Source organism: Vigna angularis, chromosome 6 (assembly GCF_016808095.1).
Source record: "Vigna angularis cultivar LongXiaoDou No.4 chromosome 6, ASM1680809v1, whole genome shotgun sequence".
In the NCBI taxonomy this organism is placed as follows: domain Eukaryota; kingdom Viridiplantae; phylum Streptophyta; class Magnoliopsida; order Fabales; family Fabaceae; genus Vigna; species Vigna angularis.
The window spans coordinates 25,106,444-25,121,604 of NC_068975.1; the positions used below are offsets into that span (position 1 = coordinate 25,106,444).

Here is a 15,161-nt window from a genome sequence, read left to right on the forward strand (position 1 = left end):
ACACATTTCATCCCACAATAACACAACGGACCACCATTGCTACATCCTCCTCGAGCACCACCACAGACCACATTACTGTCTTGCTTCCGCCACCCGCTGCATGACGAAGACGAACAGGGATGCATCTTCTCTCAAGGTCAACTTCGATTAAACCCTAAATACCCAAATTGATACCCCAATTTGTGAAATGGAATGAACTTTGGACGAACCCTAGAAGCACTCAGAAGAATCCCAATCCCTAATTCGATCAATTGAAAATCTGAATCCCCATTTTGGTTTAAAACATTCATTTTATTTTTACTAAAAAAATTGTTATTATCCACGTGCTTCACTGTCCCTGCTTCAGTCAGCCACGTCAGTTAAGAAACTGACTACAGCGTGCCACGTCAAACACACACTAACGCCGTTGGAGACAATTTAACGGAAAGGATCCAATTGTTCCAATTTTCATAAATTTGGGACCCAATTGACATTCCGAGAAACAAAGGGACTAAATTGAGATTCCACGCGAAAATAGGGACTTCGTGAATGATTAAACCTTTTACTTTTTAGACGTATGAGTCCTTATCTTCGCTCTAAGTCCAAATCTTCCTTCGTCAGCTCTCTAAATCGATCGGGTACCTGTCAAAGATACTTCGATACTTAAGTCAGTAATTAATCTGAATGGGGTCAAAGCAAAGTCTTAAATTCACAATAAATGCGATCACATACCTCTTAACTTTAACCTCTTTTTATAGTTTTTGAGGTGGACTTAAAATTAGTGAAGTCCTAATCACGGTTCAATCTCAATCCATTACACTAATTGATACTTATCTTAACCTTGATTCTTAGTGTCTCTTTAAAAAGTACTTTGTTACTGTGATTGTCCATTCAACCTCCACTTATGCATAGTCGGATAACCTTCGTCTTCATCTTATCCGAATTTAGTTAAAGTAAACGAGATCATTTACACATCTTTTTGTGGTATGACCATCCGACCATACAGTATAAAGATATTTAATCTTATCCCAATCTTAGTAATCTAAATGGAAGAAAATAAACCATAGTTGAAATATATGATTGGATAAAAAAAAAGATTATTGAAAAGTTTAATTGATAAAAGCACCAAACATTTAGGTTGGAACAGAATGTTGGGCCTCTTATTCATATTGAGGGTGTTACTCCCTCCACCACCACATCTTGCTTCCTCCACCACCCCATTCCCTTTTTATCCTTTTCTTTATTTTTTCATTTCTATTTTACCCTTATTAAAATTTTATGGATAATATTATTTAAAATCTCATATGGACATTCATTCTCTTTATTATTCTTCTCTCTTTCTCTTTATTATTTTTCATAGGTTGTCTCTTAGGTTCCACTACCCTTGGGTTGTTTATCATGTTCCACTTCTTCTTCTCTTTTACAGAATTGTGACGTGAGAGTATGGTGGACTTTCTGTTTAGTAAGATTGAAAGTGGGGAAAGCAATTTAGCCGTGAGTGTGGTGGTGTTTCAAGGTGCTGGTTCAGAGGCGTGAGAGGTTCAGAGGTGTGAAGGTGCGTAATAAAACCCTAAAATATAAACCGCATAATCTTTAAACGGATGTGAGCATCCGTCAACGGATGTCAACATCCGTTCCGTTTCCCTTAAACGGATGTTGACATCCGTTGACGGATGCTCACATCCGTTTAAAGATTATACGGTTTATATTTTACAGTTTTTTTTATATTAATTTTGAAGATATTTAAATAATATAATTTATATTTTTTGATATATTATTTTTGAATAATGGATATGGAGGAAAGATGGAAGATGAGAAACGGATGTCATGGAGTTTGGATATGGAGTTTGGATGAGAATCTGAGAGGGTTGGGAGGTGGGTGAGAAGGGGTAGAAAGATAAATTTTAGGATTAAAATAAATAATTAGGATTAAAAAGTAAAAAGGTTATTTTTGTAATTGTAAAAGGTTAGTTTTGTAATTTAAAAAATATGTAATAAAATTGGAGAGGTGGAGAGAGAAAATGTGGTGGTGGAGGGAGTAACACCCTCGTATTGATTGCAACCTTCACTTCAATAAAAGTCCAATTAAAAAAATTTAAAACCCCAAAATAAAAATATGTGGTCAGAAATATTTCGAATAAAAGAAAAGGAAGAAAGAAGTTGTGGCTGTGAAAGGTAGTGGAGTGCTATCCTTTTCCTGTTCGTACACGTGGCAGCATCTGGTGCGTGAGTCGGCGAGTGGCATGACGTGGCAAAAAGCGCAGAGCAAAAAGTCGCATTCACACTCTTTCATTTTGTTATAGCCTCTAATAAATAGATAGATATTTTAACTTCAGAAATATCCAATTCTTTTAAAACAATAGCAACAATAATAATAATAAATGCCGCCATTTTAATTTTAATCATTCATTGTAAATTTATTATCCCTGTCACAATCATAAAAATGAAATTATTGTATCAGAGCATCCACGTCATTCTTTAAATATGGTAGAAAAAATACTTACTTTTGTTGACTTCACAATTAATCTCTATTACTAGTAAAGTATGGAAAATAAAGAGTTCATTTACATTGGTACATTTCAAAGTTCTTTTTTAGTTTTTTAATGTCATAAATAAATCGTCCGAACTATAAAGTTTTCCAAAATTATAATAAGTTAATAAAGCATAAATGAAAAGGAAAACTTCTATTTTGAGCTTCAATTATATTCAGTAAAAATAAAGCATTTTTTCCTAAAAAAGGTAACCAGAACTTAATGAGATAGACCATCAGGAGAGTCAACAAAGAAAAAAAAAACAACTTTTTATAAAACTTTGATCGTTAATTTAAAATGTATTTTTTTAAGATATAAAAATGATTTTTATAATTAATTTTTTTCTTTGATTTTATCCTTATTTTCAAATACCCTTTACAAATTGTTTACAATTATAAATAAAGAAAATAGTTAAAAATCTGCAGACCAATATGAAAAATATTAATTACAGTTTTTAATTCACATATATTATTTTTAAGTAGACAGAGAGCATATTAGAACAGAAGCTAATAAATAATGGCATTTATCTGTTTCGATCTCTGAAAAAAAACATGGGCCACGCTTTAATTGTGCACTGAGTGAGTGGACGCGTGGCACTGCCTAACCCGCGAGTAGCGTGGTGCTTCACTTTCACCCGCGAGTGTGACGTGTCCGAAATTATCCATAGCACTTTTTCTTCGCCCACCGAATTTAAAACACCAATTTTTCTAGAGAGCGAAAACGGGGTCCATGGCCGTACGCCACGTGTCCTCGAAAACTTTCGACGAGAGCCACAAGATTCCTTCGAATTCTCGAGATTTCGGTGTCGGAGGAATAAGGGAAAAAATAAAGTTTCAAAATTTCCTACGAGAAAATAGAAGTTCAAATCTTACGTGTCACTCCCTTGTTGCTCCTTTTCTTTTTGTCAATCACAACAACAATCACAAGAAGCACTTTCGGAGTCTGAGCTTTCACTCCTTTCCAACTTCTCCATATATCTATCTATCTATCTATCTGCAACCTCTTATCTTTCTTTCTCTGTTAATTCAAACCCATCAATAACTCTTTTCCTCACACAATTAACCATTTTCCTTTCTGGGTTTTTGTGTAATTTTGTTGATTTTCCATTCCTTTTTTCTTTTTTGCTTCTGCTGAGTTAGTGGTGTGGCTTATGAGTTATGAGCCCCTTTCTATTATGAAAAGATTGGAAATTTCTTAGGGGAAAGGTGTGCGATGGATGGATTTCCATCCATGCAGTTGTTGATTGAGGAGGGGTTAATTTGTTTTCTGCGATCATCGTTTGGTAGTGCTTGAACACAGGATTTGTAGATATGCAGAGGGTTCTATTTTGTTTTGTGATTCTGAGATGTGAATTAGTGGTTGGTGAAGTGAAGAATCAAGGCAGTGTTTGTATGATAAATTGACTTTTGGATCAAGGTGGGTCCATTGTTGTACACAATTTGTTTGGTTCTGTTTCTAGCTTTCGAAGGGAGAGTTGTTTGAGTTGTACTTTTCTTATTTGGGATTTGTATCCAGAAAGATAAGTTTTAGTACACCTAGGTTGTGATCTGATTGTGAGTGAGGGAAGCAATATCCAACGGTGAAGTCGTGGAAGTTTGCAACTGCGAAGAGGAGCAGAAGATCTAGATCAGTGATTTGGTTTCTGAAGCTATGGCGATTCGAGTATGTAATACATAAGTTTCAGTCAGCTATGTTTTCCTTTGATATGAATTTTTTTGATACTAAACTCATATTTGTAAGGGGTGGCTGAGATTGTGGTCAATTTCAATGTTGATTGTAATCTTTTTGGGTGGGATATGTTAGGAGTATTTGTTAAAAAGGGTGGAAAAGAGAGAACCTTAATTGCGTTTTGGTTTGCCCATTTCAAATGCCAAACATGCAAAGATTTCTCATGAACGGTTGAATTTACACACCTAAAGAGGATTTGAATGCTTCCCTTGGGGAAACAGTTATTAAAAGGAGACCTGCTTAACCTATTGTGAATGACACTTGTTCATGTCTTTATCAAAGAGTTGTTTCATTGTTTTCTTTTTCCTTCAAATATTTCTTAGGTGTTGTCGCTACTTGTCTTCTTGTGGAGTGAAAGATTCGCTTGAAACATTTCTGATTCCTTAGTTGACAAATAATTTTGGCCTGGTTGGCGACTATATATGTGAAAAATTTGGGGTTCTTTTGACGATTATAATTCCTTATATTTCTTTTCTCTTTGAATTGAATGTAGGATCAGAATGGATTTAACAGATCACAGGATGATCCTTCAGTAGGAAGTGGTGTATCTTTGAGTTCTGGAGTGCATTCCGCTCCACATATTCAACTTAATGACCAGTTTTCCTGTGGGAGTGACTACGCTCTGAAGGTTTTACCTGAATTCTTTAATTATTAACACTTTGCATGTTATAATTCTTCTCTATTCCTTCTGTTAAGGTCTTCTTTGTTTTAATCAGTTTTCTTTCTTCTTCAACAGGTAAGGAAACCATATACTATCACAAAACAGAGAGAGAGGTGGACAGATGAAGAACATAAGAAGTTCCTTGAAGCTTTAAAGCTGCATGGTCGGGCTTGGCGGCGTATTGAAGGTATTATTAATTAAAAGCCTGAATATCTTGGGCAAGAATTTGTGCGTGATGTATGAGTAATGAAGAAGTGTGATTGTGTTTGGTCTGAGTTTTGAGATACTTTATTTTGACAACAGAACATGTTGGCACAAAGACTGCTGTGCAGATTCGAAGTCATGCTCAGAAGTTTTTTTCCAAGGTTTACTGCTCTATTCTAATAATCATTCTGAGTCATGTTTTCTACTTACCATAAACCATACATCAGGCAAGTTAAGATTTTGATGACTCTAGGATATTCAAAACGCTACCTTCTTTGGGATTTAAGGGTTCATGTGTTATCTTTGAATTCCCTCTAATTACTTTGTCTTTACTTTTGATGGCAGGTTCTTCGCGACCCTACTGGGAATGTTACAAATAGAGCGGAATCAATTGAAATTCCTCCTCCAAGACCAAAACGAAAGCCAATGCATCCTTACCCTCGTAAACTAGTTGAGACTCCTAATAAAGAAACTTCAATCCCAGAACAACTTATGAAGTCTGGTTCTCTGAAGTCATCAGATTTTGATCAAGAAAACCAATCTCCGAAATCAGTATTATCAGGAGCTGGTTCAGACATCCTTAGCTCCTCAGATTCAGACACACCAAATGAAAGTTTGTCCCCCGTGTCATCCATCAGCGACATCCATACAACATCCGAAGAAGCTGGGATAAATGCTGATTCTTCTCATGATGAGAAATCTCTTATGGTATACTTCCTAATCTTTATTGATTACAATATCATCACCACAGAGTATTGACAAAATGATATATGACCTTATATTATTGCTTGATCTCAATGTCTAGAAATTAAAGCTTCCTACAAAGGAAAGTGTTTTCATCAAAGAAGAATCTTCCGGGCAGACTTTGAAACTCTTTGGGATTACACTTTTTGTAACAGATACATGCAAACCCTCTTCTCCAAGAACTGAAGCATGCAAACCAATACCTCTAAACATATGCAAGGGGGATGGAAGATTGGAACTTATTGGGCACATCACACCCAGTGAAACATCAGCCATATCCCTACTAAAGATGAGAGAGGGTCCTGAAACATGTGATGGAAAAGGGTTTGTGCCATATAGAAGGTGCATGGCAGGGAGAGAAAACCAGTCTTCATCTGTGACAAATGATAATAGAGAAGAGCAATGCATCCACCTTTCGTTGTAGCTTTACCCGAGATGGTTTTTCCTTCAAAAGGTGTTCCCTTTGAGATGATGAGCTGTAATGCTTGTTTAAGCTGTTGAATGTGAGTTGGCATGACACAGGTGGAAAAGGGGGTAGCTGGAAATTTTGACATTAATGTTGCATCGCACATTCTTCGGCAGTTCAAATCCGTAAACCTGTCGTTTTGTATTTTTCTTTTTTAGTTTCAAGTTTCAACTGTGAATTATATCTAGTGTTTTTATTTTCCAACTTTTTATGCTCCGTATGAGCACGCAGAGTGTAAGTTACATACTTGTGCCGTGCTTGTGAACCTACTTGTTCATATATTCTAAAGCTTAGAAAGATGGAAAATTTTCAAACAGTCATATTTTGAGAATTTCAGAGCAATGTTGTCGGGACTAGGATATGTTGGGTGACCAAATGAGTTGTAGGGGCACGGAAAATATATTTGAAATTATATAGAAAATTAATGGTTAAAACCTCGGAAATTTCTCATAGAATCTCAATTCGGTTTTTTCGTTTTAAGTCGTCTCAATATGGACATAAGCGTCGTCAATAGATGTTGATGTGAAGCACAATATACATAATGACGCGAACAATTTTATTACATGGAATTAGGGTTTAATCTACACCTCAACGCAATTGTGAGACTAATATGAGCAATTCTACGAATTTCCTTCAATAAGCAATGCTACCTCCTCATATCTGCCAGCCAAACCAAAAGTCCATGTGTGAGCCTTCCATGGTCGCAACCTATAAGCACCTCCAACCCCAAAAAAAAATCCCAAGCCCTAACCCTGAGCTGTAAGCGAGTACAGAAAATATTCGTTCGAGAAAGGAAAGAAAAAGAGCCAAAGGTTTTCGAAGAAATGGGACCCAATTAGACCCATGTCTATGTACCACATCAACACTCATTAACTTTGTTTATCTCCACTTAACGAAAAAAAAAGCTTATTTCTTATCCATTTTCAAAATTGAAGACAGATTAAATAGAAAAGATGGAATTAAGATTTCTATACAAATATAAATATTATCCGAGAGTTTTAATCAAAACTAATCTATCTTGTCTTAAATATACATATAAAATATATTTATAATAAAATAAAAATATGAGATTAATCTTTTGAGTTATATATATATATATATATATATATATATATATATATATATATATATATATATATATATATATATATATATATATATATATATATATATATCAGATATTATATTTATAATAGAAGAAATATATGAAGTTAATTTTTTTATATTAAATATATATATATATATATAATATTATATTATCTTATATTTATAATAGATAAAATATATTAATTAAAGATAAAAAATTATGATAAAATATTTATTTAAGATATTAAATAAAATAATATATTTAATATTGTTGGCATATACATATTGTATATAGCAAACTTGTTACAAATATAATTAATTCTCGATTCTTGTAAAATAGTGAAAATATATGTTAATTGATCACTTAAATTAATGAATTTAGTTTTGATGTCTCTAGATACAATCTTCTCTAAAATAAAATGACAATCAATTTCAATATGTTTAATCTTTTTAGAAAAGACAATATTAAAACTAATATGAAGAGTAATATGATTGTCACATATAATTATCATTTGAATAACATCTTTAAATTGTAACTTTTTAAACAATTGCTGAAGCTAAACAAGTGACTAAAGTCATAGTTCTATATTATATTTCTGCATTAAATCTTGTCATAACATTTTGTTTCTCACTTTTTCAAGAGATCAAGTTACCACCAATGGAGACATAATATCCAAATGTAGACTTTTATCATAAGGAGATCCCGTCCAATCAACATCCGAATAACAAATCACTATTGTATGTCTATTGGAACCATATAATAACTTTTTTTTTCAGGAAATCCTTTAATGTACTTTAATAAACGAATAACTGCATTATAATGATCTTTATAGGGGAAATTAAGAAATTAGTTTACTACACAAACTGCAAAAGATATGTCAAGACGAGTAATTGTAAGATAATTCAATTTTTCACCTAGTCTTCTATATTGTTCGAGGTCTAAAATAGGATTCTATTATTTTGGTAGAAGTTTAGTATTGGGATCTATGGGTATATCAACAAATTTTGAATTCATCAATCTAGTTTTCTTCAAAATATCCAATGCATATTTCCTTTAAGATATAACAATACGATTGTTGGATTGTGCCACCTCAATACTCAAGAAATATCTAAGTTTGTCAAAATACTTGGTTTGAAAATGGTTGCAAAGTTGTCTCATCTAAGAGATGTCATGATTTTCATTGTTGGTAAGAACGATGTCATCAACATATACTATCAAGTTTCTAGTAAGAACGATGTCATTAATATGTACTATTAAGTAGACACATCCAACACTTGAGTGACGATAAAATGTTGAATGATCTATATCACACTGAGTCATACCAAATTGTTGAACAATGTTACTAAAATTTTCAACCTAGGTCCTACGAGATTGTTTTAGGCCATATAACGATTTGCAAAGAGACATAATAACCTAAGATAATTCTCTTGAGCAACAAATCCTAGAGGTTGTTCCATATAAATCTCTTCTTGCAAATCTCCGTTGAGGAACACATTTTTTACATCCAGTTGATAGAGACTATTGTTGAAAAATCTCATGGTTCTAAATAAACTAAGACATGTCATCTTTGTTACTAGAGAAAAGTATCACCATAATCCAACTCAGAATTTTGTGTGTAACCTTTGCTCACAAGACGGACTTTAAGGCGATTAATAGTTCCATCACAACCAACTTTGATAGAAAAAACCTACCTGTTACCAACAACAGATTTTTCAAATGGTAATAGGACAAGCTCCCAAGTTCCACTATTCTAAAAAATGCTTAGTTCATCTATCTTGTCCTGACTCCAAACAAGATGGGCTAAGGCATCATTGATAGATTTTAGGATGGTCACAAAAGAAATAGATGACATATATAAAAAGGTGAAGACAATTTATGAAAACTTAAAGAAATATAATGTGGAAAGAGATTATAGATAGAGTGTATACCTTTTAGGAGGGCATAGAAGGACAAACTCAATTGTCAGAGTTGAATGAGACAAACAAATTGGCACTTGAATTGAGTCACTTTGTGGTTGTTGAGAAACAAGTGGTGGACTAGGCATAATTAAAGGAGCACACATAATAAAAATATTGATATTATTAGAGGAAGACATATCAGAAGAAAAATGATAGTTAAAATAAAAGGAAGACCCATTGAATGTGACATCTACAGAAACAAAATAGCAGTTAAAAGAATAAGAAAAACACTTGTATCCTATTTTTGATCTAGTAAAACCTAAAAGAACACATTTGTGTGATTGAGGAGATAACTTATCAAGATCAGAACTAAAATTATGAACAAAACATGTAGCCCGAAAACTTTTAAAGGTAAGGAATGAAGGGGTTCACGAGAAAATAAAATAGAATGAGATATTTTATTATCTGAACCCGAAGAGGGCATATGACTAACGAGATAGCACGCAGTAAGAATAATATTACCCCAAAAATATTAAAGGAGACGAAACATGTTGTGAGACACTATGAGGAAAGGAATACGAATATGTTATTCTATTTGACACGACTTACAAACCAAATTGAACAACTTGGATAAGTTAGGAACAGACTATTGCAATTTGGCACGAGAGATATGACCTAACTTTGCATGAAGAAGAGATGAATCTCCATAATTGCGCTAACATGTGTAGAAGGGCGAAGATGATAAAGACCATGAGACTCACATTTAGTGCCAATCACCCCTCTCGAATTTCGGTCCTGTAAACAAACAAAATCTTTGTTAAAAGAAATAACAAAATCAAGAGAACAAGTTAGATGAGTAATGGATAATAAGTTAAAAGGAGACCTAAGAACATAAAGAACATTATCAATGATAAAAAGGGAAAAAGGTTAACAGTCCCAATACCATGAGCTAATATTCTATATCCATTAGCCATTTTAACAGAAGGTAAAAGATCCAAAGAAGATAAAGAAGAAAACAAAGATTTATTAATAGTAATGTGATATGTGGTTCTTGAGTCAAGAACTCAAGGACCAAGAGAAGAAGATGGAGTCAAACCAACAAAAGATGTACCTATGTATGGTACAAATGTGATACTATAAGGTTGTTTATCCTTATATCATTTGAAAAATTTACTAAAAATAACAGAGTTGTCGATAATATCGGATGAAGGAAGATCTCTAATAGGTGATTGTGAGGGAGAAGCAGTTTGAACAACAACAACAGATCTCGGAGGATGACCATGTAATGCATAACACCTGTCAATCTTGTGGCCTAGCTTGTAACAATGGTCACACTTGTGACATCCTTTTCCCGACTTGGGAGAGTGATTTTATCGCGTTGAGATGCCAACACAGAGGAATCATCAACAAAAATAGGTGTATCATTGATGTGTTTGCTAGGTACATGTAAAAGAATGGAACAAATAGAAGTTAAAGTGAGTATAATAGGTGAACCCAAAATCTGATCATGGATATGGAAATATTTATCTGCAAGGTCGTGTAATGTCAATATCATGAAGAACTTTGACCGTTGCTCTATTTATTGGGCATTAGTAGAGACAGGAGACAATAACTCATTAAATTCATGAAAAAAAGCATGAATTTTACCCATATAATCTGTCATAGAGTCTTGATGCCATGAAGCAACAACTTTGAAAAGATCATGACAAACATCATAAATACGTTGAGTATCATTGGTGTATAATAATTTGACGTGTTCCTAGATATTAAAACATGTTTTGTAGGGACGAAACATTTATTTTAAAGAAGAGTGAATGGTACCCTTTAAAACAACGCATAATTAAGTATCAATTTTCAATCAACGGGTAACCATAACGGAATTAATAGTCGTCACGTTAAGTCAAAATTTAACGTTTGATACCCAAATCACATAACTAGTATCATTTAACTTATCAATAGATAAATGCACATTGACATAATTAATACATATGAATGAATCAAATACAGGTAACAGAAGAAATGTAAGAAAGGGAGGAAGCCATGAATAAGCAAGAGAGAGAAAAAACCTAAAACCGAAAGACAACCCATCAATGCAGCAAGGCCAAATGCAGATAAAAGAGGTCGCGACGAGTCCAACGAAGGTTGTCAGCGCCGGAGATGATGACGCACTACCGCCATGCATGACAGGAAAAAACGACGATAGCAAACTGTGGTCGGCACGTGAGAACACGTATGAACTTTATTGGCGACAATCTCGACGAAGTTGTGGTTGCCTGACCAAGACGAGTATAACCGTGGGGTCACCAGTCGAAACTAATGCTCCAACGACGGTTACGGTGAAACGACGACAACGACTTTAATAATGACGACAACTATTGAAGTGGACAAGAGAGATGAAAATATTTCAAAAGAACCTTAAATTATAAATATCATATTCAATATAATAAAAACTATGCATTAGATTAATCTTTCTGATATTGAATATAGAAATAAAATACTACATTTACAATTAAAAGATATAAGATAAACTTAAAATACAAAAATAATAATAACAAATTAAGTGAAAATAAAAAAATATATAATATATCTAATAATATAATATTTCTAACATATATAATATCTTGTGCTAAATCTATATTAATTTTATCTAAATAATTCAATGCAAAAATCATATTATAAGATTTTATTTTATTGGAATTTTATCATCTCATTATTTTTATAATATTTTTACAACTTTGGCAAGAGTTTTATAAAATTAACATATTTCTATAATGATACCTAGATTTATGAACGCTCCAATTTGGATTGTTACTTGTGTCCAAGAAGAACTTGTAGATTCATAAGAATGAAATTTACTTGAGCTGGATCATCCAGTGTAAATGGGGCATGTGCACGCGTTTTCTTCCATTTCAATCTCCCTTTATATACATACCCACACAAATGAATGAGAGCCTTGTTTAGAAGCTATATAATATAGGTTAAAATAGATAAACCCGGAAATTTAGATTTCTTCATGGATAAAGAATTAAGAAAGGACCAAAACAAATTTCCATCTGAGATTCCACGTTCATGTTGGGAAACAGGACCCCACTTGACAAAAACAAAAGCATCTTCTCTGCATTGCAATCAATGGCATGTGTATTCTAAATTCTATTCAATACAAAGTCCTCTAAGATCATTTGGTTGACGATGAATAATTAATGTGCAGAAATTATGAAACTTTTATTGTGCAGATTGAGTGAGTAATAGCCAGCACGTGGAACAGTTATTCAGAAATGAATGCAGTAAAAGGCACGAAAAAGACAAACAAGTAAAGAGATAGAAAGGTTATGAAAAAGCGAAAAAGAAGATATGATTTGCATCACTTTGCTATCGCTTGTATCAACAGCAGCAACAACAACCAAACGCAAATCAATGTCAAAACTAACCGTTCTCTTGTTTCTTCTATTCGCATTCTTCAATTCTTCAACAGTCACCACTTTATACTCTCCTTCACCTCCCGCCTCGCCATTTTCCCAATCTACCCCTGACCCCGACTCCTCTCCACCGGCAGAGTGGCTCTTCGCCCATGCCACGCACTACGCCGCCACCGATGCTCTTGGCGGCGCGTGCGGCTACGGTGACCTTCCCAACGGCATGGCCACCGCTGCACTCAGCGAAGCCCTCTTCAACCGCGGCCAGATCTGCGGCGCCTGCTTCGAGCTCCGCTGCCGCGAGGAGGACGCCGACTTCGACCGCCGCTGGTGCATCTCCGGCGCGTCGGTTGCCGTCACCGCCACCAATTTCTGCGCACCGAACTACGGATCCGACGCCGAGAGCCTCAGCGGACACTGTAACCCTCCGAAGCAGCATTTCGTTCTCCCCACCGAAGTTTTCGAGAAAATCGCAATCTGGAAAACTGGCACCGGCAACATGCCAGTGCAGTATCGCAGGTACTCCTTCACCCACTCTATCATTTTCTCTCTTTTCTCATTATAGCAATGTGATAAAATTTATTAATAATAATAGTTAAAAATTGGTTACTATCTTGAAAAGAATATTTTTGAATATGTAAGTTTAACCAGCAGAAAGAAAGTGTTTGAGAAAATTGAGTACATTTGAAATGTGAGTATAGAAGAAGACGCCATGGAATTGAAAAGTGAGATTTGAATTTGTGTTTGGAGCAGGATAGAGTGCAGAAGAGAAGGAGGAATGCGGTTCACATTGAGTGGTTCTGGAATCTTCATTTCGGCACTGATTAGTAATGTGGGTGGGATGGGAAACATTGTGGGTGTGAAGGTTAAGGGTTCAAAAACTGGTTGGCTTTCAATGGGTAGGAACTGGGGTCAGAACTGGCATGTTAATGCTTTACTGCAGAATCAACCTCTCTCTTTTGAGGTCACTGGTAGCGATGGAATCACTGTTACATCTTACAATGTTGCTCCCAAGGATTGGACTTTTGGACAATCTTTTGAAGGAAAACAATTTCGCCTGAACAGATAAGAGGAAGGACCATTCTCCTTCCTTTTCTTCTCCCTCACCATTGGAATTCTCATTCACCTGTGTAATATTTCTCAAATAGATCAAAGTGATAATATATCTAAGCCCTATAATTCATACTTGTCCTACTAATTCTTCTTAAAGCAAAATTTGTTTGATGAAAGAAGTGAGTTTGTCCTTTAAATCATGTACCTTTGGTGATTTCAACATTCATAAATTGGCTTACTAACGTTCGTAAATTTACAAGGAAACATAATTAGATTAGAAAAAGGTCGCGTTATACGTTTGTGGTTGCCAACAATTTATTTGAGATCCAGACTCAAGATTATTTTTACTGGCATTGCAATGCATCAGATGTGTTATGGAGGTATTTTCAACTTTTCCAATATCCTATAAAGGTGCAAAAACAAAGCATGGGAGTGCGAAAAGCAATTGCCGAGAGAATAAATATACCAACTACAACCATTATTTGTAGTGGGTTAACAATCAATATTTTTCTTTCTGCACCCCACTATTATTAATTGCACAGTCACATTAAGAGAAAAAGATTAGAAAACCCCCCTCATTGCGCCACTGTCATGTCATCATTGCTACTACATCATCATCGCTTCACCTCTGTTATCAACTACAAAGTGAAAGGAAGAAGAAAGTTCGTTCTAAAAGATATTGTATATGTTTCAGAAAACTTGTTCTGGGAATTTTATTACGGAAATCATGTTCCGGAAGATTTTCAAAACTACTAATCTAGAAATCACTTTTAAGAACGGTAAAATGTTTTTTTAAGATTACGGAGATGTATTTAGAAATTAAGAGGGTGCATAAAGAAAAATCTGTAAACGAGTCAAAGTAGGCTTGGGTTTGGGCTTAAACACAAAGCGTATTAGATTTCAATAAGTTTGAAACAAATATCTAATCAGAGATGTCCATGATTATCAAACTATCGAGTTAACTTGTAAATTTGTACGAGTTTACTTTTCCAGACATGACTTCCGAGTTAATTCGGAAGTAAACTCTTTTATGCGTAAACTCGGTAAAATTGACTATGAAATTGGTAGGATCGTGTAGAATCGCGAGTTTGGAGCGATTCTACGAGCTTGAAAGGGAGAAAAAAAAACAAGATCGTTTGGGGTTTAGGGTTTCATGACCTGATTGTCACTATCTCTCGCACCTCTCTATCGTCTCACCTCCTTAATGAAATGTGTCAAAATTAATGACAATAATCCAAGTATTTATGTTTTACAATATTTATTTTTATGAACAATATATCTATAAATTTTTATTTATTTAAAGTTATATATTTTTTAGACTTATTTGAATTAAGATATTATTTATATAATATTTTTTCATCTAAAGTAAACTCTTACGAATTTACAAGTTGAGTTTA

General features: G+C 34.3%; 2 protein-coding genes across 3 annotated transcripts; both read left to right on the forward strand.

Annotated features, from left to right (window-relative positions):
• The first annotated feature begins 3,401 nt into the window (after positions 1–3,401).
• Positions 3,402–6,633, forward strand: LOC108343538 (protein REVEILLE 2). The gene is made up of 6 exons (XM_017581883.2): positions 3,402–4,172; positions 4,732–4,866; positions 4,975–5,086; positions 5,203–5,264; positions 5,449–5,811; positions 5,909–6,633. The coding sequence occupies exons 1-6, from the start codon at positions 4,161–4,163 to the stop codon at positions 6,269–6,271; spliced, it is 1,047 nt and encodes a 348-aa protein (XP_017437372.1). The 5' UTR covers positions 3,402–4,160; the 3' UTR covers positions 6,272–6,633.
• Positions 6,634–12,434: 5,801 nt separating this feature from the next.
• Positions 12,435–13,905, forward strand: LOC108342011 (expansin-A13). 2 transcript variants are annotated; one of them, XM_052879200.1, is made up of 3 exons: positions 12,435–13,110; positions 13,174–13,230; positions 13,465–13,905. In XM_052879200.1, the coding sequence occupies exons 1-3, from the start codon at positions 12,650–12,652 to the stop codon at positions 13,778–13,780; spliced, it is 834 nt and encodes a 277-aa protein (XP_052735160.1). In that variant the 5' UTR covers positions 12,435–12,649; the 3' UTR covers positions 13,781–13,905. The 2 variants fall into 2 exon arrangements, with proteins under 2 accessions (XP_052735160.1, XP_017435201.1); XM_017579712.2 differs by having other exon boundaries at positions 12,442–13,230.
• The last annotated feature ends 1,256 nt before the right edge of the window (positions 13,906–15,161 follow it).

What these genes read in the sequence shown, in the direction of transcription:
- LOC108343538 (XM_017581883.2), top strand. An exon ending in CTCAGAAGTTTTTTTCCAAG is followed by an intron (nt 5,265 to 5,448) that starts GTTTACTGCTCT and finishes TTTTGATGGCAG; the next exon opens with GTTCTTCGCGACCCTACTGG. An exon ending in ATGATGAGAAATCTCTTATG is followed by an intron (nt 5,812 to 5,908) that starts GTATACTTCCTA and finishes CTCAATGTCTAG; the next exon opens with AAATTAAAGCTTCCTACAAA.
- LOC108342011 (XM_017579712.2), top strand. Translation starts at nt 12,650, where the DNA reads ATGATTTGCATCACTTTGCTATCGCTTGTATCAACAGCAGCAACAACA. An exon ending in ATGCCAGTGCAGTATCGCAG is followed by an intron (nt 13,231 to 13,464) that starts GTACTCCTTCAC and finishes TGTTTGGAGCAG; the next exon opens with GATAGAGTGCAGAAGAGAAG.